This window comes from Pygocentrus nattereri, chromosome 26 (genome assembly GCF_015220715.1).
Source record: "Pygocentrus nattereri isolate fPygNat1 chromosome 26, fPygNat1.pri, whole genome shotgun sequence".
Taxonomy (NCBI): domain Eukaryota; kingdom Metazoa; phylum Chordata; class Actinopteri; order Characiformes; family Serrasalmidae; genus Pygocentrus; species Pygocentrus nattereri.
The window spans coordinates 18,108,927-18,134,563 of record NC_051236.1 but is presented as its reverse complement, the minus strand read 5'-3'; the positions used below and the strand labels follow the sequence as shown (position 1 = coordinate 18,134,563).

The 25,637-nt window shown below is 39.2% G+C and overlaps 4 protein-coding genes across 4 annotated transcripts; 1 reads left to right on the top strand and 3 right to left on the bottom strand.

Annotated features, from left to right (window-relative positions):
- Window positions 1–1,422: 1,422 nt before the first annotated feature.
- Window positions 1,423–8,280, bottom strand: tatdn2 (TatD DNase domain containing 2). The gene is made up of 7 exons (XM_017718515.2): window positions 8,037–8,280; window positions 6,551–6,881; window positions 6,009–6,374; window positions 4,312–5,364; window positions 3,657–3,784; window positions 3,366–3,549; window positions 1,423–1,707 (listed from the first exon to the last, which is right to left on the bottom strand). The coding sequence occupies exons 2-7, from the start codon at window positions 6,869–6,871 to the stop codon at window positions 1,567–1,569; spliced, it is 2,193 nt and encodes a 730-aa protein (XP_017574004.1). The 5' UTR covers window positions 6,872–6,881; window positions 8,037–8,280; the 3' UTR covers window positions 1,423–1,566.
- Window positions 8,281–8,740: 460 nt separating this feature from the next.
- vhl (von Hippel-Lindau tumor suppressor) lies at window positions 8,741–12,488 on the bottom strand. Its single transcript, XM_017718501.2, has 3 exons — window positions 12,001–12,488; window positions 10,392–10,514; window positions 8,741–9,362 (listed from the first exon to the last, which is right to left on the bottom strand). Exons 1-3 carry the CDS (start codon window positions 12,200–12,202, stop codon window positions 9,169–9,171), a joined length of 519 nt encoding a protein of 172 aa, XP_017573990.1. The 5' UTR covers window positions 12,203–12,488; the 3' UTR covers window positions 8,741–9,168.
- A 667-nt stretch (window positions 12,489–13,155) lies between these two features.
- On the bottom strand, window positions 13,156–19,668 carry crbn (cereblon). The gene is made up of 11 exons (XM_017719676.1): window positions 19,491–19,668; window positions 18,579–18,688; window positions 18,182–18,384; window positions 17,263–17,421; window positions 17,020–17,173; window positions 16,865–16,927; window positions 16,115–16,199; window positions 15,854–15,969; window positions 15,644–15,708; window positions 14,838–14,969; window positions 13,156–14,338 (listed from the first exon to the last, which is right to left on the bottom strand). The coding sequence occupies exons 1-11, from the start codon at window positions 19,651–19,653 to the stop codon at window positions 14,161–14,163; spliced, it is 1,428 nt and encodes a 475-aa protein (XP_017575165.1). The 5' UTR covers window positions 19,654–19,668; the 3' UTR covers window positions 13,156–14,160.
- On the top strand, window positions 18,211–22,157 carry zgc:152986 (uncharacterized protein LOC101884054 homolog). The gene is made up of 4 exons (XM_017718317.1): window positions 18,211–18,346; window positions 19,468–19,711; window positions 20,927–21,141; window positions 21,737–22,157. Exons 1-4 carry the CDS (start codon window positions 18,211–18,213, stop codon window positions 22,036–22,038), a joined length of 897 nt encoding a protein of 298 aa, XP_017573806.1. The 3' UTR covers window positions 22,039–22,157.
- Window positions 22,158–25,637: the final 3,480 nt, after the last annotated feature.

Genomic DNA, 25,637 nt, shown 5'->3' with positions numbered 1-25,637 from the left:
TGTGAACAAACTCATGCAGAGTGGTCTGATGAGAAATGGTTCATGACATATTGTAGAGAAACTTCTTTACAGTGGTGGGGACCACTGTAGGAACCAGGGGTCGCAATGTGTACACCACAAATGTGGCCACTTTATTTACTATGCAAACAATAAGTAAACATACATGTGTCTTTTAAGTTTCTATATACAATGTAAATAACAGTAAAATAGAGGTAACTCTAAATGTTTTCTACAGGAACTATTTTGCCTTACAACACAGATATGTACCGCTCCACCGTGCAATGACGACAATATCTCAGGCATCAGGAAACATTGTTACAACCTAGGTGTGTCACTAAAGGTTCAATGATAGGGGGCTAAAACTGTACTGGGGGGTCTGAGGGCATGATCTCCAAAGAGATTTTTTTTTATTGCACAAAATACTGTACATTATTGAAACACACAGCTTATTGATCAGTTTCCATGGGAAACATTTAGAAATACATATTTGTACCTTTCATAACTTCATGTTTTAAAACAGAGCAATAAAATAAAAGCCTGGAGACGAGACGGGGTGTGTGGAATCAATACAAGTTAGAAAACTTTGAATTATGCTACAACTATGTTCACTGACTAAAGGTACTGAGATGTGCCTAAGACGTCCTAAGAGATCAACTTATTGAAATTTCATCTTTCTTCACTCTGTGTTATTGCATACCTATATAGTAATATTATCATCTGACTTATTGTTTACAATGCACTACAAACAGTATTTACTGAACATTTAGGTTGCTTTGACTTTTTTTCTTAATCACAATATTAACTTTCCTTCATTTTCATTGCTAAAAAATGTGTGCTTTTGTTTTCAGGTTCCTCACATTTACTGTACATGACCTGTGTGCCTACCCTATTAACACCAACATCTGACAGCTTCTAAAAGATATCCCAACAACTCTTCTTAAATATGTTTGAATTAATATTCAATGCTTAAATATTTGTTTGAATATATTTTTTACATTTATATAATTTTTACCTTTTTTTTTTTTTTTACATTTTTATTTTACTTTTAACTGACATTTACAGTAATGTTTGTTGAGCAGTCTTTATGATTTTTTTTCTTGTCAGAAAAAAATTTAAATGAATGAGCATGAACAAAAATGTAATTGCTGTAGCATAACAAATATGCACAATATATACATCACCTACAGGGCAATTTTATTGGGAAAGAAATGTGTAGTGAAAAGAAATCTGGTATTTTGTCTTGGAAACACACACAACACTATCACATTTATACAACAATTCACTGAGTGCATTTACATATTAATGGTAGAATAATATCTATAAAGAATTTTAACAGAACCATTTTAAAGTCTTTAAAAAAAAAAAAAAACTAACAGTAATCTGAAAATAAAACTATACTTTTAACAGATTTTACTTCACATAAAGAAACCTATTTGACACACATACAGATTTAGAGATGACCATGGTTCTGATACACACACACACACGCTGGTTGATGGGTTTTAGGATATGAACAGTAGATTCTGTGGTAACAGCCTTCAGGCCATGAATGCACGGCTGCTGTGTTCACAGGCCGTAGATGTGTGTGGTGTTCTGGCGGACGGTTTGGAACACAGTGGAGAGGAGCTCTCCCTTCAGCAGGCTGATCTCACGCAAAGTGTGTATGCCCATCCCAGGGTGAGCAAACCTACAGACTGTCTTGGGGACCTAAAAAGTGACGAAGCATTTACACAAACAGAAATTTCAACCAAACACAATGACCAGGAACATTAAAATAAAAACATAAATAAAACAAGGACACTGTCACTGACGCAAAGCACTGCTCTTATAAAACACCAAACGCTATTTGAGTGGATTAGAAACATGCTTGCAGACAATCCTGGAGTCCCAGATTACTGTAGCATTTGGTGATTTCCTGCTCAAACACACCTGATTCAACTTATCAGGTAATTGCCAGGTGTAACTGGTATGTTAAAGCAAAGAAATTAGGAAGCTGGACTCTGATCTTTAGTTTCTCAACTCTGCTCTACAGTTTCAGTGCTTTGGCCTTTACTTTAGAATGCACCATCCCAGTTTCAACTCACAACGTTCTGTTCACACAAGACTATTCCTATCTTTCTACTTAATTCTACTAGTGTTGGGATGTATACTTTTTTTTTTACCCATTCAAAGTGTCTACAAATAATACTGCAGTATACAGCAATTCTAGTGTTTCAAAAAATGTGCAAGAAAGTGTTGAAATGTGTCACTGTTGTTTGCTAAATAAGTAAATATAGTGCATAACACTCAATCCATCATACAAAAACTCAACATTGACAGTATACCACAACAAATCATACTGGTACAATATTAAATGATGCTGCTAACTAGGAGGGAGGAGCTGGTTAGCATTAGCTTAGCTAACACAACAACGGTTCTGCTCACAGGTTTGATACTAAAGCCACACTAACAAGTTCACATGAATGACTCAAATCTTAGGGAATGCAAGTCAAACATCTGATGTCAGAGGGACAGAACGGCGATATTAAATTTGTTTAGTGGCATTTGGATCTTTAGTCTACTAACTAACCTAACATCAGCTTAGAGAGCAGGCTACAGGTCCAGTCAGTCCCACATACCACAGTACAGGCTCAGTTCCTGCTAAATGATGATCAAATTACACATGTTCAGAGGGTAAAGACTCACATCTGACTGTGGTGTTGGAGTGACAGCTGAAATCAAACATGTTCTGTGGTGTGTGTAGCTGTAAGCTGTCACTGAACCACTGTTGCATACTATTTCTCAGATATTTCCAGAGACATTAAAACTTTTAAAACTAGTCCTGATTTAGCAGTACATCACGAGGAAAGAGAAACCCCAACCAGCATGATACAACCATAGGAACAATTTGGCTCTCAGTGGAAGTGAACAGCATCTGTTAAGTAATTAGAGGGTGCTTTAATTTTAGATGGGAATGCATCATGGATAGGTTTTCATCTCTAGCTATGATAGTTTTCAGGTAAATCTGGCATAGTGGTGCTCCCCCTCCACTACTGAAACATAAATGGGTGGAATGTGGTTATTTTGCGGTTTGCTTGATAAACATGGAAGAGAAATTCCTCTATCTTAATTCTGAAATACTGTCCTCATTTTTATAACACCAACATGTTATGCTACAGAAGAACTGTACTGGCTGTAATGTTATGTTAGTGATGCGAATATAGTTAGAACTCTGCATGAGGTTCAAGCAGCTAAATGAGGCTGCATGCCTAGCTGTGTGAAAGCATGTTTCCTGGTTCCACATTTCTTGAAGGGAAGCATGTGTTAGTCTTACACCTTCAGATATGTGTGAGAATGACCAAAAACATAAGAACACAAACACACACCTGTCTAGGTAGGAAGTATGGTGCGTCAGTCTCCATTAGGATACGGTCAAGTGGGATTTTCCTCACTGCATCACGGGCCTCTACAGCATGAGGGTATGTTATCAGAGCAGTAAACCCCACGGACAAATTGGAGAACTCACTCAGGAACGGCTCGATCACAGAGTAACTGTTGGTAAAACAGTGTCTGTCTCAGAGACAAACACAAAACATTAGAGAATTCCCATAACTTATACACAGGCATTCCTATAGCTTATACACAAGCATACACACAGTGTTTCTATGAAAACAAACCTGTGTATCTTGTAGTCTCGGGGAACAAACTTCTTCATGATTTCCAGCAAATCATCATCAGCATCACGGCAGTGTATGACCAAAGGCTTTCCTAGAGACACAGCCAAACGCAGCTGCCGCTCAAACACCTGCACACAAATGCATGTACACTACACATTAAAAAAAGATGGTTTGTCAAGAGTTTCTTAGTTAAAGCAACAGTTATTTTTCTATATAAAACTATTTCATGCTTAAATTGTTTGTAGCATGGCAAAATGATTCTTATGAATGACAGAAAATATGCTATAAATGGCTCCATATTAAACCTTCTTGAAAATGGTTCTATATAGCACCAAAAAGGGTTCTGCTATTGTTACAATGTCACGGTTGTAACAGAAGAACACTTTTTGGTGCAGTTTTCAAATAGGTTCTATATAGAACCACCAATCAGAACAATTTGACCATGCAAAGAAACATTAAACATGAAATGGCTCTATGCAGAAATCACAGTCCTAAACACAACCATTTCCTTTACATTTTTTAAAATTTGTACAGTGCTTTAATATAGATTTTAACAGACTGAATTGTAAAAGGGTAATTGCGTTAATGAAATTATAAGCAACCTGTAAAATTTCTACAACTGAAACGAATATTACTTGTACTAATGCTTTTATACCTCTTTCTGTTTGCTCGAGTCTGTCGAATTCTTATGCGAGTAATCCAGCCCTATTTCTCCGAAGGCGATGGTCTTTGGGTGGCGCATGGCTCCCATGATGCTTTGCTCATGAGTGGAGTTATACTCCTTGGCGAAGTGTGGATGGCACCCAAAGGCACCCCATACTAATTCTTCTGTGAGAAGCCACTCCCAGATAGCTTCCCTCCGCGTAATCCTAGGGTTGCAGAAGTCGGCTATGCACCCTCCAAATTCCACAGGGAAACTGCTAGCATATTCGTTCCGAAAGCTCTGGAAACTTCCCTGGAACCCCAACTTTGCATACAGCATATCCAGGTGACAATGGGTGTCAACAAATCCCATAGTGCTTACCTTTGAATGGTCAATGTTTGACAACCAGAGAGGCTCTGAGCCCAATGACATCCTACGGGTGGCGAAATCATTAGTAAGAGATGTTCTTGAAGTGGAGAGAGTGTGCACATCTGAGAACCTGTGTCTCATTACAGGAGAAAATTCACACAGTCCCTTTGGAAATGGGGAAAGAGTCTTAGTTCCGGCAGCCCAGTTGGGCAGGGCATACGGGTCTGGAGATATAGAAACCTGTTTGATTGGCTGCTGTAATCTAACACCCCGTCCCAATGCCACAAGTGAACTTTTAGGCAGACATACATTTCTGGAGGTTGAGGAATCAGGTATTATTGGAGGGTCTTGGAGGGATTGTCCTGACGACACAACAAACTCTCTCCAAGGCTGTGAGGGTTGCCCTGAGGTCTCTGTACTTGTAGGAGGCGGGGAGGTGTGGTATGGGGTCAGATTAATCCATGGCATACTAAATGTGGATTTTGGGAATTGTGGGGGCAGCATGAATGCTGGTTGTGGGTTAGGCATATACTCCAAAGGAGGAAGGCGTTCAGCATCTTCTGTTTCACTGTCTTGCTTGCACTCTACCTTTCGCTGGGTAAGCAGATCCGGAGACTCATCCTGTGAAAAGTTTTCTACCTCAACAGGGTCCTCAACATCTGACCAATCAGGAGATTCATCACCTTTCAGAACACTCTGCAGAGTGAGATAAACCACACATAAAAATCACAATAAGAGGATTAGGACCAGGGCCATCCTTATATTCAAAAGAACCGACATGGCAATATTTGAATTTTTAACAGATGAAATGGGCAATGAAGAAAAAGAATGATGTTACGATACTCAAATTTTATACTTGAATTACATATTTATGATATGCATAACCATATGTAGGTCTTTTGAGGTTTGATAAATTAAAGACACAATGGACCATTTGTGCTACATTTAAAACGCTTTTAAGTCAAGCTGAAATCATATTTTACCTTTTTTTACTTAGATAGTTCATGCAATGATCACATTAAGCATGTTTCCTGCTCTCCAGTGATCTCAGACTAAAATGAAGCTACATTTTCCAAATCTAAAACATCCTCTGCATTTGATTACATCATGCATTATGATTTCCAACTCACGTTGACATTAAAACCTGACAACAATAGTGTACATGATGTTATATTCACTTCAAATACTCCACCACGCTGCATCTAATTAACCAAGGGTCAGTTATGCTCTTTTGAATTTGAACTCAAAATCTACTGACAAAAAGACAAAACTTTAGACAGTTAATTCATCAGGTTTTCATGTCTCTCATTTCCGAATCTTTCTGTTCTTCTTGTGCTTACTCTGGTGTCTGTTTTCACCACTTTCTCTTCTTCATCTGAGTCTATGAAGACAACTGAGTTGGGACAGTGGTCTCTCGTCTCGACTGACACAGATGATGTCTCGTCACTGAATAAGCATCTAGGGTAGGTATTTTCCTCAGACTTCGCCTGTGCGGTGGGTGTGCCAGTAACACATTTCCTTTCCGAGAGGCTCTGGGCACTGTCCTCGGTTGAGGGAGACTTTCGGTGACCAGACCCAATAGCCTCGGCGAGTGCTCTGAGATAAATAGCCTTTGACCCCTCCTTTGGAGTTCTGTCCTTGCGCTTCATACTTGGAGGGGTTGCTGCGGGGCCAACTCGGGACCGCTGTACTGACTGTGCATCTACCTAAACATATACACACACAAAAGTCATACAAGTCACTCTTTACTGATGTGATTGGAAATTTTTTGCACGAGGTACAATGCTTCTGTGAAAGCATTTGGAGTTTTATTCAAACTGAGGGAAAAGTGGTGATTATACAATTCGACTTACATAGTTCAATATAAGTACAAAGCACTTACCTCAGCAGTCATGGTTTGTTTATGAAACAGTTTGCGGGGACCACTGGATAAGGAGTGTGCTTTTGGAGTACACTCTTTCTTCGAAGGTGTTGCCTGTCTTCCTTTAGGTGTGCTGAGCTTTATGCCTTCCAGCTCTCCTAGATCAACTGAGCCAGTAGACATGTTCAGGATAGAGGAACAGTCTGCACTTGATTCATCGGACCCAGGATCCCCCCAGAGCGTGGGCTGAGGCAAGCCTACATTATTCTTCTGGAACTTTCTAGGTGAGCTGAATGCCATACGTAGCCAACCAAACTTCACCTTTCGCCTTTCTCTATTCATTTTGCTGGGGCTAAGAAATGGAGAATCATGTTTTTGTGAGAAACATATCAATGTCAACACACTAATTCAATAAGCTTGCACTGTGATAACTGGCAGACTGAAACATATACCCTAATCACACAGAAATTATTACATGGGGCTTCCTAGCAATTGCAGGAATAAGTTCTGTGATTTTAGTTGCATCCAAGAAAAATAAATCCCATTCAAATTCAAAATTCTCATTAAAAATGATTCTTTCATGCCTCATCCTAGTAACTTTTTTTTAGCAGCAAAAAGTACCAGCAATCACATTTTGGATGCACACAGACCATTTTTACATTTTCTTTAAATATATATATCAATTTATTTAGAGTCTAGTTCTATAAGCCCAACCTCTTTGCCTTAAGCAGGTGCAGCTCCTGTCCCCTGTCCACTCTCTGTGCCAGCACAACAGACACAAAACAGGACTGAGTGCAGCTGTAAACAGAACTGTAAACATTATGGGCCAGTTTCCTAAAACTAAACCTGGACTGAAAAGAATTTCCAATGGTGATTCATCACTGGCACAGCAGTGTAAAGTTAGTTCAAGACTAGGCTTAATGTCCAGGAAACGAGCTCTAACGATTACATTTCACGTTTATTGTGAAAGTCATTAAATGCACAAACAACATGGACAAAAACATGAACCGACGATTATGTAAGCAGGAAGGTCTAATGGACGCCAATGGTTTATTTTACCCCCGGCCATAAGGACTCGAGCGGTGCGAGGGTCGCGGAATTCAACATAAAGAATAATAATGGAATACAAAGAACAACCAGTTGAAAACTACAAATAATTCTTTTTTTTAAAATACTCAAGAAAAGCCAATTTCTCCAACTTTAGCTTTTACATGAATTGGCTACCGAGGTTAACGTAGTTACTGGTTAGTTCTCTACAGTTAGCTAGCTAGCTAATTATCGCTGACGTTAGCTAGCCTAACTTAGCTGTGCAGGCAGTGATGGATTATGTCCATACATTAGCCTGCAGCTTAGTTAAACCACTTATACGTGTATATTTAAATAAATGTTTGTATATAGGTTTTAATTGTGCACATAACTTCCCGTTAGATAAGAAACAGTTACAGTAAAACAGTAATAATGCTGCTGAGCTGTTGGTAAACTCCGCTAGCTCGCTGAGGTCGGTTACCTGGCCGCTGTGCTAGACGCCCGCCAGCCGCCCCTCCAAACCGCGACGACCTCTTATCGGACTATGACGCTCAGGGCTTACAGAAATGTAAGTATGTTATCGACATTGATCGACCTTTCCTCTTACTTAGTTCGTAGCCACAAATCGCGAACAATTTGTAAATGCAGTCAACACTGTTATCTCAGTTGTCGGGTCGAACCGGCCCTTACAGGTGAGCTCTGCAGGGCTGGCTCTCTCCAGAGATTCAGCGGCCACGTGTGAGCGCCTCACAAGCATTTTTACACCATTCATTTCCTCTCGTCGTAATTAACATTTTGGCAGGAAATGTCCATGAACATTAACACTGAATCATAGTTTCAGCGTTTTGTTCTAAGTGAATAAAGAGCATGCCCTTAGTATGAGCATAAACATTAATTAATAATATTAATTAATTAATAACTTTCGAAAAGTGAATCTATTACGGCTTGAATAGAATACCCTAGTGTAGTGATTTTGTGAGGCAATGCTTAATAGTCTATTTCCTAATATATGTTATATTTTATTTTTATAGGGACATTTCCCCCAACATTAACATTAACCATATCCTTATAAAACCATTTCAAAAACAGAAATGTTAAGTGACTATTTGAAAGGGCCTCCCCATAAATCTACATTTTCAGTGCACATCGCAACATTTTGCCACTTTCACACAATAAAAAGACACATTTGAAAATAAAGCTGTTTTATTGGTTACAACAAGTAAATATAATCAATTATTTAGTGAAGTTTCTGAAGTACAACACTATTACAAAGGTCTATCATCCACTATTACCACATACCTACCTCCATTCAGGCAAACTACCTGGCCTGTTGCTGGCTTTAATCATGGACTTAACATTTAAAACATGTGTTTACATAAACTGGTTGGATAGAAACAGAGCAGCAAGAGGAACAATGATACGTGTCCAAAGGCAAGTGAAAATGGGTGCTCTGCAAAGACAAGTACACCGCACAATTACACTGAGCTTTCAAATAAAAATTTACACTGTCCATTTTATTCAATAAAATAATGCCATCTTCTAGGACAGCATGTGTTCTGAATGCATGTATAGCTAATAAATATACACAGTAATAAAGATAGCCTTTGACAAATTCACGTGTTTTGTGCTTCTCTGTTCTCCAGTAGTTTTTGCTCCACTCTCCGGCTGATGCGCTGCAGGTCAGCACGGATGCTGGGTTTCTGAGCAAGTTCATCTTGTAGAGTGCGAGCAATTTCTAAGCGAGGGAAATCTTCACTACGCACCAGCTTCCTCACCACCTGCAGACAGCGCTCTCGCAGCGAGAACACTGCCACACAAACACACACACAGTGAAATATGGACTGTCATTCTGAGTCTGTCAAAGAACCTGAAAATACCATAACTATCTCAAGACAGAAGTCACATGGAGGATGTGAACACCTTAAATGTGACATTTTTCTTTACATTTTAGTGCACAATTTCTGTTCATTGATGAGTTTAACATATTGGGGAAAATGCCACATAAAATATTAAATATACCATAACTATTGCACTTTGTTTTATTTTTCTTAATATGTTCATTTCAGCATATATACACACACACACACAGACACACACACACACAGACCCACACACATTTTCTAAGCCGCTTCTCCCTCAGGGTCGTGGGAGAATATAAACAGTTGTTTTGTATTTATGTGACCAAGGGCGCCCAAACTGTTGCATACAACTGTATAATATGAATTGACAAGCTTATCTGGGACACTTTAATCAGCCCAGAATGCAAGAATGCACTTTGTTTGGGGATAATTCCAGTCTCAGGTGCCTTCCATCTTGCATTTCCCTGTTTATCCTCTCACCTGCTATTCAGCACTTCAGACTGACACTGACGAGCCATTTCAATAAAACCACCTCCTGGCTTCTGCCTTTATTGTCCATTTTACTTCACTCAAAATATAGGTGCACTTTGTAGTTCTACAATTACAGACTGTAATTATAATTCTGTTCTTCAATGGTCTGGACCCCACAGAATCACCACAAAGCAGATATTATTTGGGTGGTGGATCATTCGCCTTACTGCTGTGATACTGACTGGTAGTGGTGTGTTAGTGTGTGTTGTGCTGGTGCAGGTGGACCAGACACAGCAGTGCCGCTGGAGTTTTTCCACACACAATGGTTGTGTGCACCTGGATTTTAATGCAGGTTGAACATGAGGCGATCACCAGAATCACACGTTGATGCAAATTGTGAACAACCTCATCACATCTTATAGACAAACCAGCAAAACTACAAGTTGTATATTTGCCCCAAAAGTCAATGCCATACACTTTATCACAGGCAATCTGAGGTAGTGTACCTGGTAATGTGATGTTGGCCAGTGACACCTGGCCATTTTCCGATGCACTGGGTAAGTACATCTCCTTATTGTTCACCAAGAGGGGATCATCAGACTCAGAATCACGAAACATCCAGGGATGCCCTGTCAGATATAAACAGAGAGATGTTCATTACTGTGCTTAGTCTTAGTCTATTACCTTTTAACATCATTACCCTTGTAAAACATATTGAAATCAACAGACATGTCCACTTTTTAAAACCCTCAGCTCTGTCTCTGTTGATACAACAAAACTAACTATAAATACACAAGTATTTTCACTGATACACTCTTAAAAAGGATGGTTCTTCAATGGCTCTTTAGTAAAGACAATGGTTCTACATAGAACCATGAACAATCAACGAACCATTTGCATGCTAGGTTTGTTGCATAGTGAAATGGTTCTTCAGATTAATGGAGAATTTGTTGTCTATAATTCTATATAGAACCACTTCAAAAAAGTTCTGTATAGCACCAAAAATGCTCTCATATTTTTTACAAGCTTGACATTGTAACTATAGAAAGACCCAATCTGGTGCTCTATAGAACCCACACCCACACACCCACACACACCTTCTAAGCCGCTTCTCTTTCTGTCAGTGGGTGAAAAGCAGGATACACCCTGGACAGGTCGCCAGTTCTTCGCAGGGCTGACAGACGGACACATTCACTCACACACTCACACCCAGGGGCAGTTTAGCATGTCCAAACAGCCTGACTGCATGTCTTTGGACTGTGGGAACTGGAGAACCCGGAGGAAACCCACGCAGACACGGGGAGAACATGCAAACTCCACTCAGAGAGGACCGTGTTTGCCCAGCCAGGGACTTGATCCCAGGCCCTCCTCGCTGTGAGGCGACAGCGCTACCCAAACTATAAATAAACTAAAATAGATCCTTATCTTTTTATCATGTGCGTTCTGATCGTAGTTCTATTCAGTCCTGATATCACTCACTGAAAGCAATGATCCTAGTAAACTTATCAATTTTTTGAGTTTGTCAGAAAAAAGCTACACTTGAATGGCTGGCAAAGTTGTAATAAGAAATGGTTGATGGTGGGCAGTACTGATGTAACTCGATGATCATTTACAAATGCACCATGGTACTTGGCATTAATATAATTAATATAATTAATGGCCCACATTTCCTGAATACTGCTACTCTACATTAAAAGAACATCTCATAAAATTCACACAGATTATTTATTGAGTTTTTTGCTCTGGTTAAACTTCAAAATGACATAAAAGGACAATTACACAGGGTATATTTTACCAGTGCGGCAACAGGAACACTACTGTTTTATAGAATAGACATAACAGTTAGGGACGCACAGACACGGGAATTGTGGGGCGATGCCGATATCTTTTTCATGCACTTACAATATCTGTCAATGCAGATACATAACGTTTGTAAAAATGTATGTTATGGTTATTATGGATCGAAGTTTGACATATTTGGAACGTGACCCAAGCCAAGGCATTTGCCGTTTTGGCTAACTGTGTAGTACAGACTGCACAGGTTCTAAAGAGGTATCAGGTAATGTAGGGAGGAGAGACAAATAGACAGATAGATAGACAGACAGACAGACTCACCCACATAAGTAGTCACCCTCCTCCCCGTCAGCGGCTGCAGGTCTCCGTAGGACTGCGGCTCTCCGTTAAAGTTGATCCAGACGAGCTTCACGGTTCGAGGAGTCCGGTTACAGAACACCACATGGGCCTGGAGGCGACTGATCAACGAGCGGACCAGCGGGAGCGGCTGCTGCCTCCCCACGGGCTGCTGAGGCTGGGGCATGGTGAACCTCCACCCCGATACCTGCCTGCCTGAACGTTAACACTATCTGACCAACAGCAGGCCAGCCAGCTGGCCAAGAGACGGACCTCAGTAACCGCTCACAAAGTACACAAACTATTTGCTTACACCTAAAAGAAGGTTCCTTTATAACGCAAGAAATACACAAAAGTAAAACAACAATAAATATATAACGATAATAAAGGCCAAATAAGTCTAGCGACTCACAGGAGTCTGAAGTACAGACTACGTTCAGTACGTGCCTCAAGTTTGTTTTGATTACGTAATCAACTCAAAGTTGAAGAAGAAGAGGGTCGCCGCGCTCAGCGTCTCCCTCTGGTGGTCCATATGCACGTATATAAAGATTTGCCTTTTCTACATTTTCTTGTATTCCGTATTTTACTTTTTTCCTTCATGAGGTCCTCTTATGACGCTTGTGTATGTTTATGTACCATAAACAGTCATAATTCATGAGTCATAATTCATTTGAACAAATTTAAAACATTTCCAAGCATTTTATCCCATAGAATTAATCAAGTTGTTGTTGTTGCTGTGCTTTTAAGACGTTTGTTGTGCCAACGAACAGCTCAGGCTGAAACACCTCCTTATAACTGCGCAGTGAACGGGGCTGTTGTAGATACACTGGCTTTCATGTTCATGTATGGGCCATAAAGACGGGTGACTGAGCAGGATGTTTTGAAATGTCAACTATATTTACATACTCATACCTTTTTTCTTTTCATAAATGTTTTTCTGTTACATAGGCCTTTTGAATTTCTGCTTAGAAACAGAAATGGCTGTATAATTGACAAGTTCTCATCATCAGTCAGCTTTCACTTTAGACAACTTGTTTACCAGCTTAGCTTGGAGTCCTTCTCATTATACTTCTTTCCAAATCTCATTATAAGTCTAAGTACTCAGTTCATTTCCATAATAAGTATGCTTAATACAAATAAGACATTCCAAAAATGATTTTATTAGCGCATTTAGTAGAACTGAACATCCTTTTGGATCCTGAATCCCTTGAATAATAAATCATTATGATTACAGATATGTCAGTGAGCGGCCAGTTAGGTGCATTTTATGTATCTAGGTTCATCATCATGGATATGAGACTGCTGCAGTGCACACAGGATGTGTGTATGTGAAGTCTATCTGTACTGCATGTAATGAAAGTTTGCTTTATAATAGAAGTTTCCCCCAAAAACTGCTGCAGTCTACATGCAGACCTCTCTAATAATAAGCCTGCTAACAAAGTCCTTTCAGTGCTTCAACACACATACAACCAATAACATTGTCATTGACAAGAGATAGGGAAAAGGGGACAACATATAAATACAAAAATACAGTAAGCAGGGCTATGCCCCTGATATGACTTTACAATGATAAGTAACTCTGTTACTTTCTAAATCACCAGCTGTCCTTCCCCATCAGTAGTTACTGTGGTATCCAGGAGCATGTTGCACAGTGTCCCCTTGCTGTTTATTAATCTTACCAAAGTCATCTTCCTTTGGCCAATAATAGTGAAAAATTCCCTCCTCCTCACAGAAGGCCTGTTTATATTAACAAAATACTAAGAAACACAATGTGATGACCCTTTCATCATATGCATACACAAACATGAGACATTGCCAAGTTAAGTTATTGTGGGCAAAGTGAGAGGAACATTTGATTGTAAAAGCAATAGATTTAAACTGAGAAGTGCCTCATGGAGTCCATCTCGTTTGATTCTACAAGGGAAACTAATTTACAAAGCAGTTTATTTTTCACCTCTCCTTTACACCTTGTACACCTTATAGTCTATCTGTCCCCTTTTTGCCCTGGCCGAAGCTATTTCTCTCTGTCTCCTACCATGTTTCTTTCTTTCTGATTTGGAGAGTGATGTTTTGGGGTGAGGTGGAGGACTCAAATGATAGATGTTTTATGTGCTGCGAGCTTAAAAGGTGCAGGTCATGCTGAGGTCACAGGCAGAGCAGGCGCGAGCCCTCCACACCCTCCTCGCCCTGGGGGATTGTGGGTAAGAGAGCAGAACGAGTCAGACCCCAGAAGCGCGGTGGACTCAGATCCTTCTTCACCGCCGAGAACTTCCAGCCCATGTGAGAACCACACGTCCGACACTGAGCAATCGTCCATGCATACCTAAACAGAGTCAGACGTGATGTTTTAACTTAAAACAATGGGACCATAAATTTCATTATTTCGTAACTGAATACTCATAGCATTCTTGCATAACAAAATACTGCCAATAATGTAAATCCAAATCAATGTGTTTGATTTGGATATTTTCCATTCTTCTATCTTCATGTGGGCAAATGTTATGTATGTAAAGGTAAAGTAACAGTCCATGTCTCTGCAAAATTTCTAACCTAATAAACAATTTTGGTGCACTTTAGCCTTTGGAGCATGGAACCCACCAGAGAAAAAGAATCATTTTAAATGTTACAAAAACCCAAACTCTGATGCAGACTTAAATGCAAATAAATGGTGTGACAAAAGGCTAAGATTGTAAATGTCCTAATTTTGATGTACTCTAGCTAGTAAAACGTCTACTAGCTCTACTAGACTACAGTAGAAACTGAAGCACGTTTCAATAATAAACACACATTGAATAATCAAAAGCATTCACACATATCCTCACCCTGGAAACCAGCTGTGCAGAGTAGAAGGTCTTCCAATCAAATTGAGGTTGCTAGCCTTGTAGACAGTCAGTGTCTCATGAACATAACCATGTGGATTCACATAAGCCGCCATTGGCCCATACAGAGACAGACTACAAATAGAGAGAGAGAGAAAGAGAGAACAAATGATGTGTGCACTGGGGTACAGTTCAAACTGCAGCCAAAATCATTTCATTTAATGGCAAAAGTAAACACATTTTACAAGTATTGTGATAAGGTCACATTATGCTTTTCTGAGCATATCATGGGTATATTCAGTACTTAAATTACCCTGATGTACTGCATGTTTCATTAAAGAGAGCATAATTAGCCCTCTGTAATTTGATATAGTACAGTTTAGTATGTAAAACATTAAATAAAAATCATTGTATACATAGTTTTATAGTATTTTTCAAACGCGCTACTGGTTCTTTTTCGGTCTGTTCCAACTAACCAAACCTGAGAAAAACACTATATTATGATGCATATTTTGTGTTGTGAAAATGTCTTGAAGTATTTTTATACATTTTTGCCTCATCAATCACAACAGTAAGGTAATAAAGATCTCAGAGAATTATTATGCAAACTGTTCCATATTTGACAAATATATTCTTTGTGCTCATGCATAAAAGCCACCAAAAAGGTTAGCGAACACAAGCTATTCATCATCAAACTCAGTCACTCTTGAGCACACAATGTCTTTCAATGTTGGATTTTTAAACTGTATCATGATATCCCTGTTTTTTCTCCTTTCTTTGCTTTTTTATGAAGGTCTTATGAGTCTTACCTGAAAATTTCATTCTTGGTTGTGATCTCTGTGTCCTGGCACTGTTTGCAGCACAGAGATGTGCACTATGACAACGGACAAAACATAACAGTATTGAACTACTGACTTAGAAAATGACTCCAACAAAATCAATAGGTTTTATATTTTTGCCCTTCATCTCCAGTGTTTCTCAAACAAACCCCCAAAGCCCAGTCTCTCTCAGATACATACCCTGTCCATGATGTCCAGCTCACAGCGCAGTCTCTGTATGGCACTGCCAATCCTAAGAAGCTGAAGTCTAAGAGCATCATCTATTGGCAAACATGCAGCCACCCTGTATGAAAAATCTATGGAAGAGGCACATGCTCAGAAAAAAGGTGCTTTGGTTTGCACTCTTTGTCGATGTCAAATGTAACTGTATGTGTGCATGGGATCTGCAGTTCATGGGTGATATGTAGTCCAGTAGAAGTGTGTTTATATCATCATATGTACCTATAGCGTTTGTAGGCAAAGATTCATCTTTGAGGTTCTCATCCCATTCATGAAGCTGTCTCTTTACTCTGCTCATTAGAGTCTCCTGTAACACATTATTATTATTATGAATAGAACATCCATTAAGTGCATGCAGTGTTGTGAATTTGTGCAGTACTGTGCAAAGGGCAGAGACCCTGGTATTTAGTTTCCTGTCAAAACAGCCAGTAAGTGTGATTTATTTACACATCTGTCTTCATTACAGCTTCAATTCTTTCTAAGAGACTTGCAGTTTATCATATAAATCTGTAGGGATATTTTTCCACAGCTCTAAAGTTCAGTCTTTGAAGTTGGTTAAATTTTCTGTTTCTCACAATCCAAATAATCCCAAACACATTCAATGATGCTGAGGGATGGTCAGTCTATTGTTCTGACATCACCAGTAGCTTCTCTGCTCTCTAACTTGCACTTACATTTACATTTATGGCATTTGGCTGACGCTCTTATCCAGAGCGACTTACAATTTGATCATTTTACACAGGTAGGCCAAGGTGGTGTTAGGAGTCTTGCCCAAGGACCCTTATTGGTATAGTGTAGGGTGCTTGCCCTGGTCGGGGATTGAACCTCAGTCTACAGCGTAGAAGGCAAAGGTGTTAACCACTACACTAACCAACCACGTACCACTTAATGGCCATTTTGACTAGAAATGAAATAAACAAAGGTTGAATGTGGATGTATATGTGTGGAGAAGTGTAACCTAATGTAACTCACAGAGTCATAGAGAGCATAAACCCAGGGAGGCCATGGTGTCATGCTAGCAGGATACAACTTTCTCTGAGAGACAGACGGAGAGAGAATGCATAACAGCAGATATGATAGCATGCCCTATGTGTATTCTGTGTTCAGCATGTTTAGATGTTAGTTACCCGTCTGTAGTTCTGGCAGCGCTGCACTTGGCTTTGTGGTTGTGTGTGCTTGGTAGGTGAAGCATGTGTGTGTACACGAGACAAGAGCTGAAGTGCACTCAGAGGGTCAAGTAAAATCCTCTCAGGCAAAATCTGTACTTTTGCCTGACGAATCCTAAAAAAAAGGCACATAATCCATTTACTAATAAATGCATCCATTTAATGAACTGTTTGATATTGTGTTGTGCACTGTTGATATCTCACCCATCTGCTTGTGTGCGAATGTCATGCACTTTGAAGCGCTGCCGCCCAATAGCTTTGATTTTCACTGTTTCAATGCCATACTCCTGCTCTTCACGAAAGGCGTAGATCTCTGCTGTTGTGCCAAACTCTGCTTTAAGCTCTCCTCCACTTGCATCAGGACTGCACAGAAGTTCTGATTTTAGAGGTTTCTTTTATCTTTCTCAGTCATTTAATAGCAACCTCAGTTTTAATTGTATTAAAGAATTAGCACAATCCCAAACAGTGCAATTCCAATAAAAACAAAATACAGTATCAGTATTGGGCATTCAGTACCAGCCGAATAAAGGCATATTTACATTACTTTTATTTTCCTTTCCTACAGCATGAATGTGACTGTAGGATCATAATGGGGCTATCTAGCAAAAGACAGTGAAGTATTACATACGTGAAAATGACCTGACTTGTTTAGCACAAATAAATTTTGTTTTTGACATGAACCACAGATCATGGCAGTATGTTTAAAGAGATCAAGATAACATGTCAGGAGTCTAAATTTAATATGCGATTCTTAACAACAAACCGAATTACCCTATTTTGGCTTTGCAGATTCTGAATTCAAGATTGAATTTAGATGAATGAGATCTATGAGTACAGACACCACTACACTCTTATTAGCAGACAAGAAAACAAGCACTGATGTCAAGAATTTGATTAGAGCACATGCAACTGCAAAGGTCTTTTACCACTGTGGAATAAAAGCTTCTCTGTGAAAAAGTAAAAGCCTGGCCACTTGATGGCATCGACCAGCCCAGACAACTGACAAGAATTAAACTTTATCTGACATCAAGTTCATAAACTGTACTAAAGCATTAATTTATTCACTGACTACAGTGTGAGTTTAAGCCCTTCATCACTTTGTAAGTCACATGGATGGGCTTACCTGTGTGCAAGAACTGCGAATGTGCGGTCATGGCTGACCAGGTTGCGGAACATGCTGACCTCCTGCGGTCGGAAAAGCTGCAGCGGCAGCGTCTGGCCTGGGATAAGTATGAGAGCAGCATGAGGGAGAACAGGCAGATTCTGCACACTGTCTTCATCGTGAAGAGTACGGCCGTGGAACTCCTCCATGTCTGAACCCAGGTACTAACACACACATGCACAAAAATTACATTCTTATTATTCAGTCTTACATTCTTATTATTTTCACAGGTACATCCTTACAGCATCCATTCTGTACCATAAAAACATCAGATACGTTACATAAAGCCCTGTTTACAAAATCTCATTTCATATGTTTCTACACATTTGACAAGTCTGATGATTTAATTGATACTTACAGCATGTGAAGTTGGCAGGCTGGGGTCAAAGTTGATAATGCTCGGTTTTTCTGCATCCTCACTATCACGATCCTCAGTTTCCATATCATCTTCCTCCTCTTCCTCATTTTCTAGAGAGAGAGAGAGAGAGAGAGAGAGAGAGAGAGAGAGAGAGAGAGAGACATAAAGGCAAGAAAGACAAACAAAGCAAAAAAGAGACAGACAAAAAACAAGAAACACAGACAGAGCAAGACAGATACACAGGTGGTGACACACACACAGAACGAGACACACAGAGCGAGAGACAAAGACAGAGTGAGACAGACACAGACAGTGAAAGAAACACAGAGTGAGAGAGACAGACATGCAGAGAGAGAGTGACAGACATAAACACAGTGAGACAGGCATACGGAAACAAAGAGGCAGACATACAGAGCAAGAGAGATAGAGAGTGTGAGCGAGAGATGGATATGCAGAGAGAGACAGTGAAAGAGAGACAGACACAGACAGCGAGAGAGCGATAGACAAGACAGACACAGAGAGGGAGAGACAGAGCGTGATGGAAAGAGATGCAGAGAGAGACATACAGAGCGAAACACAGAGAAAGAGAGAGAACGTGAGTAATGACTTGGCTTTCATTTTCACTTTTGTGCCGAGTCAGTGTCAGATTTTGCACTTTCATTCGCCAAATAAAGTGCACGGTTCTACCTCCAGCAGACCGGAGGGACAGAACACATTCTTGGTTATTTGTGGCTCATTAGTCCAAATCTAGTAGCTGTCATGTCCGACTGCTCGATGGCCACCCAGGCAGGCAGGCAGCTGTGGCCTCAGCAGCGTTTATGAAGAGTAAAACTGCGACGTTGAGCTTGAGCAGCTCTGTTTTACAGCCTGCTGTGTCTCTGCATCTCAGAAGTGCGTTTCCAGCCCACTCACCAGGTACGAGCTGCAGCTGGTTGCCCATGTCGTCGTGAATGTTGTTGTCGCCTCCGCCCCTCTCAGCAGCCATCGCCGTCTGTTTACAGTCCAAAGCCCTACGAGTTGCGCCGGAGTTGGAATCGAGCAGCGGGCAATAACTTGGTGAAAGACGCAGCGCCATCTGGTGACCGGAGGTCGGAGTTGTGCTGTAGACGCGAGAGCGTGGAGCGTTTAAAAAGGTAGTGTTTAATAATATCCTCCTAAAATATCATATTAAACCTGCATTCATCGACACTATGGGTCGAAAGCACTTTCGACATGTTGTGGTCGTAGTTTTCTGAGAAAAATCTCCTTTAAGTGTAGCGTAGTTATGTGTAAGTTGTGTGCTTGAGTTGTGTGCTAAGTAAAAAACCACTGCGCTCAGTGAAACGAACGGGCTTCACAATTTCTTTGCGTTTCTGTTTTGTTAAGTGTTCTCTCACTACAATACCCATCATGCATTATGCAAATACTTCGTATAACCATGGTAAATCCCTGTGGTGTCCACCAGTACTGACTGCTAACATAAACACTGTGCTGTATGCTAATAAAAGTAACCCATGTTGAATGGACTTTTATTGGATTCATCAAACAAAATCAGGAAGAAGTGATTCTAATTTTATGTAGTGCAAAATAGACTTCAGATACATTTTTAAAATGAGCTTCTTTGTTGTCTTCATCATTTTTAATGTTTGAATAATCCATTTTCTTTATTGTAATGGCGATTTGAATACAGTTGCTACAGTTACACAGCTGCAATAAGATATTCAGCTTCCTAGCAGTAACAGTAATTATCTGCTTTTCCTCTTTCATTCGCCATCTCGTGAAAAAAATGAATAAAATCAGTTCTCCCCTTAAAATCCACCCCAAAGTAGCTTTTTCAAAAGTTCCTTTTGCCTTCAAGATGCATCATTAGAAGTCTTTAAACCAGAATACCTCACTCTAAAGACTACTGCAACACTGCTGTAGGATATGAGTAAGCATATTACTTTTTCATTTTGGTTGGATTCTGCTTTAAAATACTATCAAACAGAATAAGACAGTGTCTTATGCTTCACCAATCGTTCTTAAAAAGAAATTTCTTCTTAAAACTCCCTTTTTTCAGTTTTGACAAAGATCCTGACATTCACTAATGTTTTTGTATTTGGTATTTGTTCTTTTTTTAGGAACATAATTAGGAAGACAATGGTGAATGAAGCCCATTGTCTTATACATTGTCATTATTTTGTCAGTAGAATCAGAGGTCAGAAAAATTCTGCTTTGTGAATTACCCACTGTTATTATTTTTATCATGAAAGTGCAGCCACCACCTTTTATGATGCGTATTGCTAGCAAATGTCTAGGAGGTGTAATTTTACTTTGCGTATTTTGGTGTGTTTGTGGTGGCTTTGCTTGTGTTCATTTCTGTGGCATAGCAGACAGACAATGGCACTGCCAGTGCATTTGTGTGTCCTGTTGCTGTGTGCATCTGTTACTGAGTGTGTGAGTGATTTTTATTCGGTATTAGGAGTTCCTCGTGTCGCTACAGAGAAAGACATAAAGAAAGCGTTTCGTCAGCTGGCCCTCAAATTCCACCCTGACAGAAATCGCAGCCCAGATGCACAACAGATCTTCACACAACTTGCACAAGGTGTGTAGACGCACATACACACACCACACACAGAGTCCCTCTTAGGTACACAAAGTCATTCAGAGTGATTTGATATGAAATACTTCATTCTAGAGAAATTTACAGAGTCAGAATTATTCACATCTGTGGTGGTGGGAACCAGATGTCAGAAGCATGTCATTTCTATGAAAGCTTCCTCACAGGAAATGCCTGATGCCTTGTTTTTTTTTTTTTGTTTTTTTAACATTTTTTAAAAATCCATTCCTGAACGGGTCATTGTAAGGCACATTGACCACTATTTAGCTGTTATCAACAGCAAACTCTTAGGACACATGCACATTCACTGGTCACTTAAAATAAATGAAAGTAAATAAAATGGCTGTATTTGCATGACCCCTGGATATTGTCACCACCATTGTAAAGACAATCACAGTCAGTGAGTTCTCTACATCAGACCACTTTGAATGAGTTTTTTCCCCTCAGTAACTGAATTATGCAGAAATGTATAAAATTCAGTGGAATTTCTCTTTAAATGTTGCAGTTGCCAATAAGCTCCATTGGGTTTTGTAGCAGCCAACATGATTGGCCTGCTTTTTTTTTTTTCTTTCTTCCTCAGCCTATGAGGTGTTGTCCGACCAAGAGAGGCGGAGACTCTATGACCTGACGCACATGGACCAGTGCCATGAGAAGGCGAAGGGAAAGCCAGAACCGGGGTGCAGTGTCCGTGATGACAAAGGTGGTTCCTATGGTAACAGTGATTTCCCATCCTACAGTCTAGATGACCTGCTTGAGATGCTGCGGATGGAAGATTTATTCATGGGAGAAGATGATGTAGGTCAAGGGTGGAATTTTGCTCTGTGGGATGAGTTTCAGGAGGAGGAGGAGGATCAGTTCAGCTTTATGTTTGGAATTCTGTAAGAGAGTGTTTGGTATTCATATAAATGTGCATAATTGAAGCCTTGAGTTGATTTAGGATGTGTTTTTCTATTGTATATTGATTTTATTGTTTGATTAAAGTGGCTCTGACACAGTTAAAAGTGGTTTTTGATTTGATTCAAGTCTAGTTTCCCAGGAACACTGAAGACTTAAGGTCATATTAACTATTAAAGCAGCCATCGTGTTACTCAAAACACAACATTTAAATAACTGCACAGCCATGGCAACTTACTATGCAGTCTAGAGGTGGACAGTATCATGATATGGTGATCTTAGGCTCATATGTGGCTGCTCCAGAGTGCCCCATTCTATTGGCAAAGCTTTCCTATGGAGGTTATACAAGCTGTGTGTGTGTAGTTGAACAACTTTGTCACTAACTGATGGACCATAAAGTCACTTATTCAAGTTCACTAACAGAATTTACTATTAGGAGGGGTGTCTGGATAGTTTTAGAGATTAGTGTTGCTGATGTTGGCCCATTAAAACATCTTATTTTATTAATGTGTTTTTACCAATTTAGTTTTTTATGAATAGTTAATTTTTGCAAACATTTAATTAAATAAATCATTGTATTTATGTAATGTAAATGTGGCACTTAGTTCACAAACCTCAGAAAAGCTAAATACTGTGATGCGTATCGAGTTGTGATGTGTCAAAATATATTTTTGCCACATTGCCCATCTTATTGCAGTCAAGTCACGATAAGAACTTGATTTATAAGACAGAATTGTCTCTTTTTTTCAACTCTCTGTGTATTCTAGTAGTGTTGCCAGCACTTGAGTGTGTAAAGAAATTGTGTTTATACATCACTATTTTCATCAACTACACCATTTCCATTCCCCTTTCTGATGCGTTCATTGTCTTTGATTAGTCAGTTCAGTCAAAACATTATGAAGTTTAGAGAACAGAGCAAATACTGGAGTGGAGCCAATAGGAAAAAAACAAAGATTAGATAGGTACCGCTTAGGTCTTGTGATAAATGATGGTTACGAATAGAGGATGTCCTCCCACACCCTCAGTAATACAGTATTAAACAATTGTTAATTTTGTCAACTTTTCACCTTTGCCAGCCTTAATATTTAAACTCCAAATGTTTCAATCCAGTTCAGCTGCTTATTAAACTTTCTGTGATCTGCGTAGTAACTATAGCATTATATCAGGGTGGGGAGGGCCAGAGTCCAGCACAGTTCAGTGTTTTCCCTGCTATAACATACCTACTTAACTTGCTAACTAACTGCTTAGATGAATCAGGCATGTTTGAGCAGAAAAATCACAGAACCGTACAGGAAGCTTGCTCTCCACCCCTGCTTTAGATACCACAGCTGTGTGTTTCTTTACGGTAAAGGAGGGCAGTTCAAGAGTAAAGTGCATGTTTTGAGTCGTCTGTTGTGTCTCTAACTCCATAAAGCGGTTTATTATTGTACCAAACAATAGAACAAAAAGTGCTCTTCACTAGAAATGAGGAAAACCACAGTAGTATGTGTTTTCTGGCTCATTTCAGTTAGTCAGACCTTTAGCAGTTTTAAAGTTAGCAATAATATTGCATTGTTTTGATGATGCCAATCTGAATTGTTTGGTGAAATTGTCTAAACAACATGATTTACATTATATTGCATTGTGTTTGTTATAGGTGTAGGTGTAAAACAGCAAAACTCTTCATGTGTGTATTTAAAGTGAGGATTTTTACAATGTAAGTCCATTCATTAAAGCATGTCATTGTGTCATAGCAAAGATAAACAAACAATAATTAAAGTTTCTTTCTCCTTTGATGATTTACTGTTAAATAAACCACAATTCACACATTGATTTTATTGATTAATGGTCTAAAATGATTGATTACAAATGGATCTTAAGGGAAAACGAAAACAAAACAGTTGAAAGAGCCAGCTTGTTTACAAGTGAATAAGTGAAAAAAGCATGCATATCTCTGAATAACATCTATAACATTTTGTGTATTGAATGCTACATGTCTGGACATGTGTGTGAGAAGCTCCACCTCCTTGATACAAGACGGTCTGGTATTGTTTGTATTGTAGCTGTGCATACAGACCTGTCTCCTGTACTGTTATGTAGTGTTATAGAGTTTTTGTACAGAATTTGTGTCAGTGGAGTTTGTAGTACACACACCAATCTAATATCTAATATCCTAAAAGGATTCCAGTTAAATTCTTAACATGGAATTGACTCTAGATTATTGCCAACATTAGCACTGCTGTCCATGTTTTGCTTTTCTCTCCTATTCTTCTTCTGCATGCTTTTCCTTTTTGATTATGATCTACTTAAAAGAAGCTGAATTAAACTCATGTGGTTTCTGATACTGTATGACTATGTACTTTTGTTCATTTTTATAGATAATAGTGTCAAACCAATAAGTAAGGCTTTTTAAGATTATTTAACCTGACACAGTTTGATTTAGGCAGGCAGTTTGAATTATGTTAATTGGTGGCTATAAGTTATGTTCCTGCTGAATAACACATAAACTTCCTGTTTCCCAAAGCCCCAATACCAAGAGCCTCAAATAATGTATGTCACTCAAACTCCACTACAGCTTGCCTAACAAAACCAGCCTAAGTAGTATCCTCATAATCATAAATAGGATCCCCATAATCACACAAACATATACACATTGCAGGAAACGAAGGGGTTTATCTACATACACTGCCAAACAAACATTTGGAATCACTTGTCATATTAATAATAATTTGATTCAGTAATAACTTTTACAGTATAGAAATAGCATAAACAGGCCAACAGAAGGTATCTGAGATGTTCTATTCAATGTCAAAAGTTTTTTGGGAACAGCAGAAAGTTATAATACTATACTGAAATGATCTGTTTACAGCAAAACTTAATTCTTGATGTTATACAGCTTTCTCAAATGCTGAAGATTTGTCTACAGCTAAATTCATCATTCTGAAAAAACAATAAAGTTTATCCATTTGAACATTTAAATCTCTTGTCTTTGTAGTGTATTCAATTGAATATAGGTTGAAAAGGATTTGCAAATCATCGTATTCTGTTTTTATTTATGTTTTACACAACGTCCCAATTTCATTCGAATTGGGGTTGTACTTTAAAATGTACTTTTACTGATTATTAGAAACTTATGAAGTAGTAGAGTTGAAAATTTTATGTATACCTGAAAACAGTGATTCCAGAGTTTTAAACAGCAGTATATTGTATCAGTTATCCCTCTCGAGCAATGGCAGTGTGTCAGGTGCTCAGTGCAGATGGAGGAGGAGGAGCCTACACCAGGGTGTACAGCAACAGTTTCCATGGCAACCTTTTGGCTTCCCTCCTGCTTGATAAGAGATGCTTGATCTTTCAGCTTAGGTAAGTCCGTATGTGCATATACAGTTTGAACTCTCATTGACTTACATACAAAAGTTTCATATGTGTATGTTAAAGGTTTGTTTGGTTCATGCCCCATGCATCCAGATGGAGGTCAAAAATGGAGCAGAGAGGTCTGTCTTACCAAAGAAGGGACGTTCAGGAGGCAGCATGATGTCCAGCACAAATACAAGGAGTCTATAAATGTGAGCGTGTGTATGTAGAAGAGACAAATGTGATCACATAACCAC

Bases quoted from the DNA above. Each gene is read 5' to 3' on its own strand.
- tatdn2 (XM_017718515.2), bottom strand. From the start codon at position 6,871: ATGAATAGAGAAAGGCGAAAGGTGAAGTTTGGTTGGCTACGTATGGCA. The intron at 3,550-3,656 runs GTTTGTTTTCAT...TCTCTGAGACAG, and splicing joins CGAGACTACAAGATACACAG to ACACTGTTTTACCAACAGTT. The intron at 1,708-3,365 runs GTGTGTGTTTGT...GTCACTTTTTAG, and splicing joins CATACTTCCTACCTAGACAG to GTCCCCAAGACAGTCTGTAG.
- crbn (XM_017719676.1), bottom strand. From the start codon at position 19,653: ATGGCGCTGCGTCTTTCACCAAGTTATTGCCCGCTGCTCGATTCCAAC. The intron at 17,422-18,181 runs GTAAGCCCATCC...ACTTCTGTGCAG, and splicing joins TTCGCAGTTCTTGCACACAG to TCCTGATGCAAGTGGAGGAG. The intron at 15,709-15,853 runs GTATGTATCTGA...CCGTTGTCATAG, and splicing joins AGCTGGACATCATGGACAGG to TGCACATCTCTGTGCTGCAA.
- zgc:152986 (XM_017718317.1), top strand. From the start codon at position 18,211: ATGGCTGACCAGGTTGCGGAACATGCTGACCTCCTGCGGTCGGAAAAG. The intron at 18,347-19,467 runs GTACGGCCGTGG...TCTGCATCTCAG, and splicing joins CACTGTCTTCATCGTGAAGA to AAGTGCGTTTCCAGCCCACT. The intron at 21,142-21,736 runs GTGTGTAGACGC...TTTCTTCCTCAG, and splicing joins CTTCACACAACTTGCACAAG to CCTATGAGGTGTTGTCCGAC.
- vhl (XM_017718501.2), bottom strand. From the start codon at position 12,202: ATGCCCCAGCCTCAGCAGCCCGTGGGGAGGCAGCAGCCGCTCCCGCTG. The intron at 10,515-12,000 runs GTGAGTCTGTCT...TATATCTGACAG, and splicing joins GAGGGTGACTACTTATGTGG to GGCATCCCTGGATGTTTCGT. The intron at 9,363-10,391 runs GTACACTACCTC...TTTGTGTGGCAG, and splicing joins GGCCAACATCACATTACCAG to TGTTCTCGCTGCGAGAGCGC.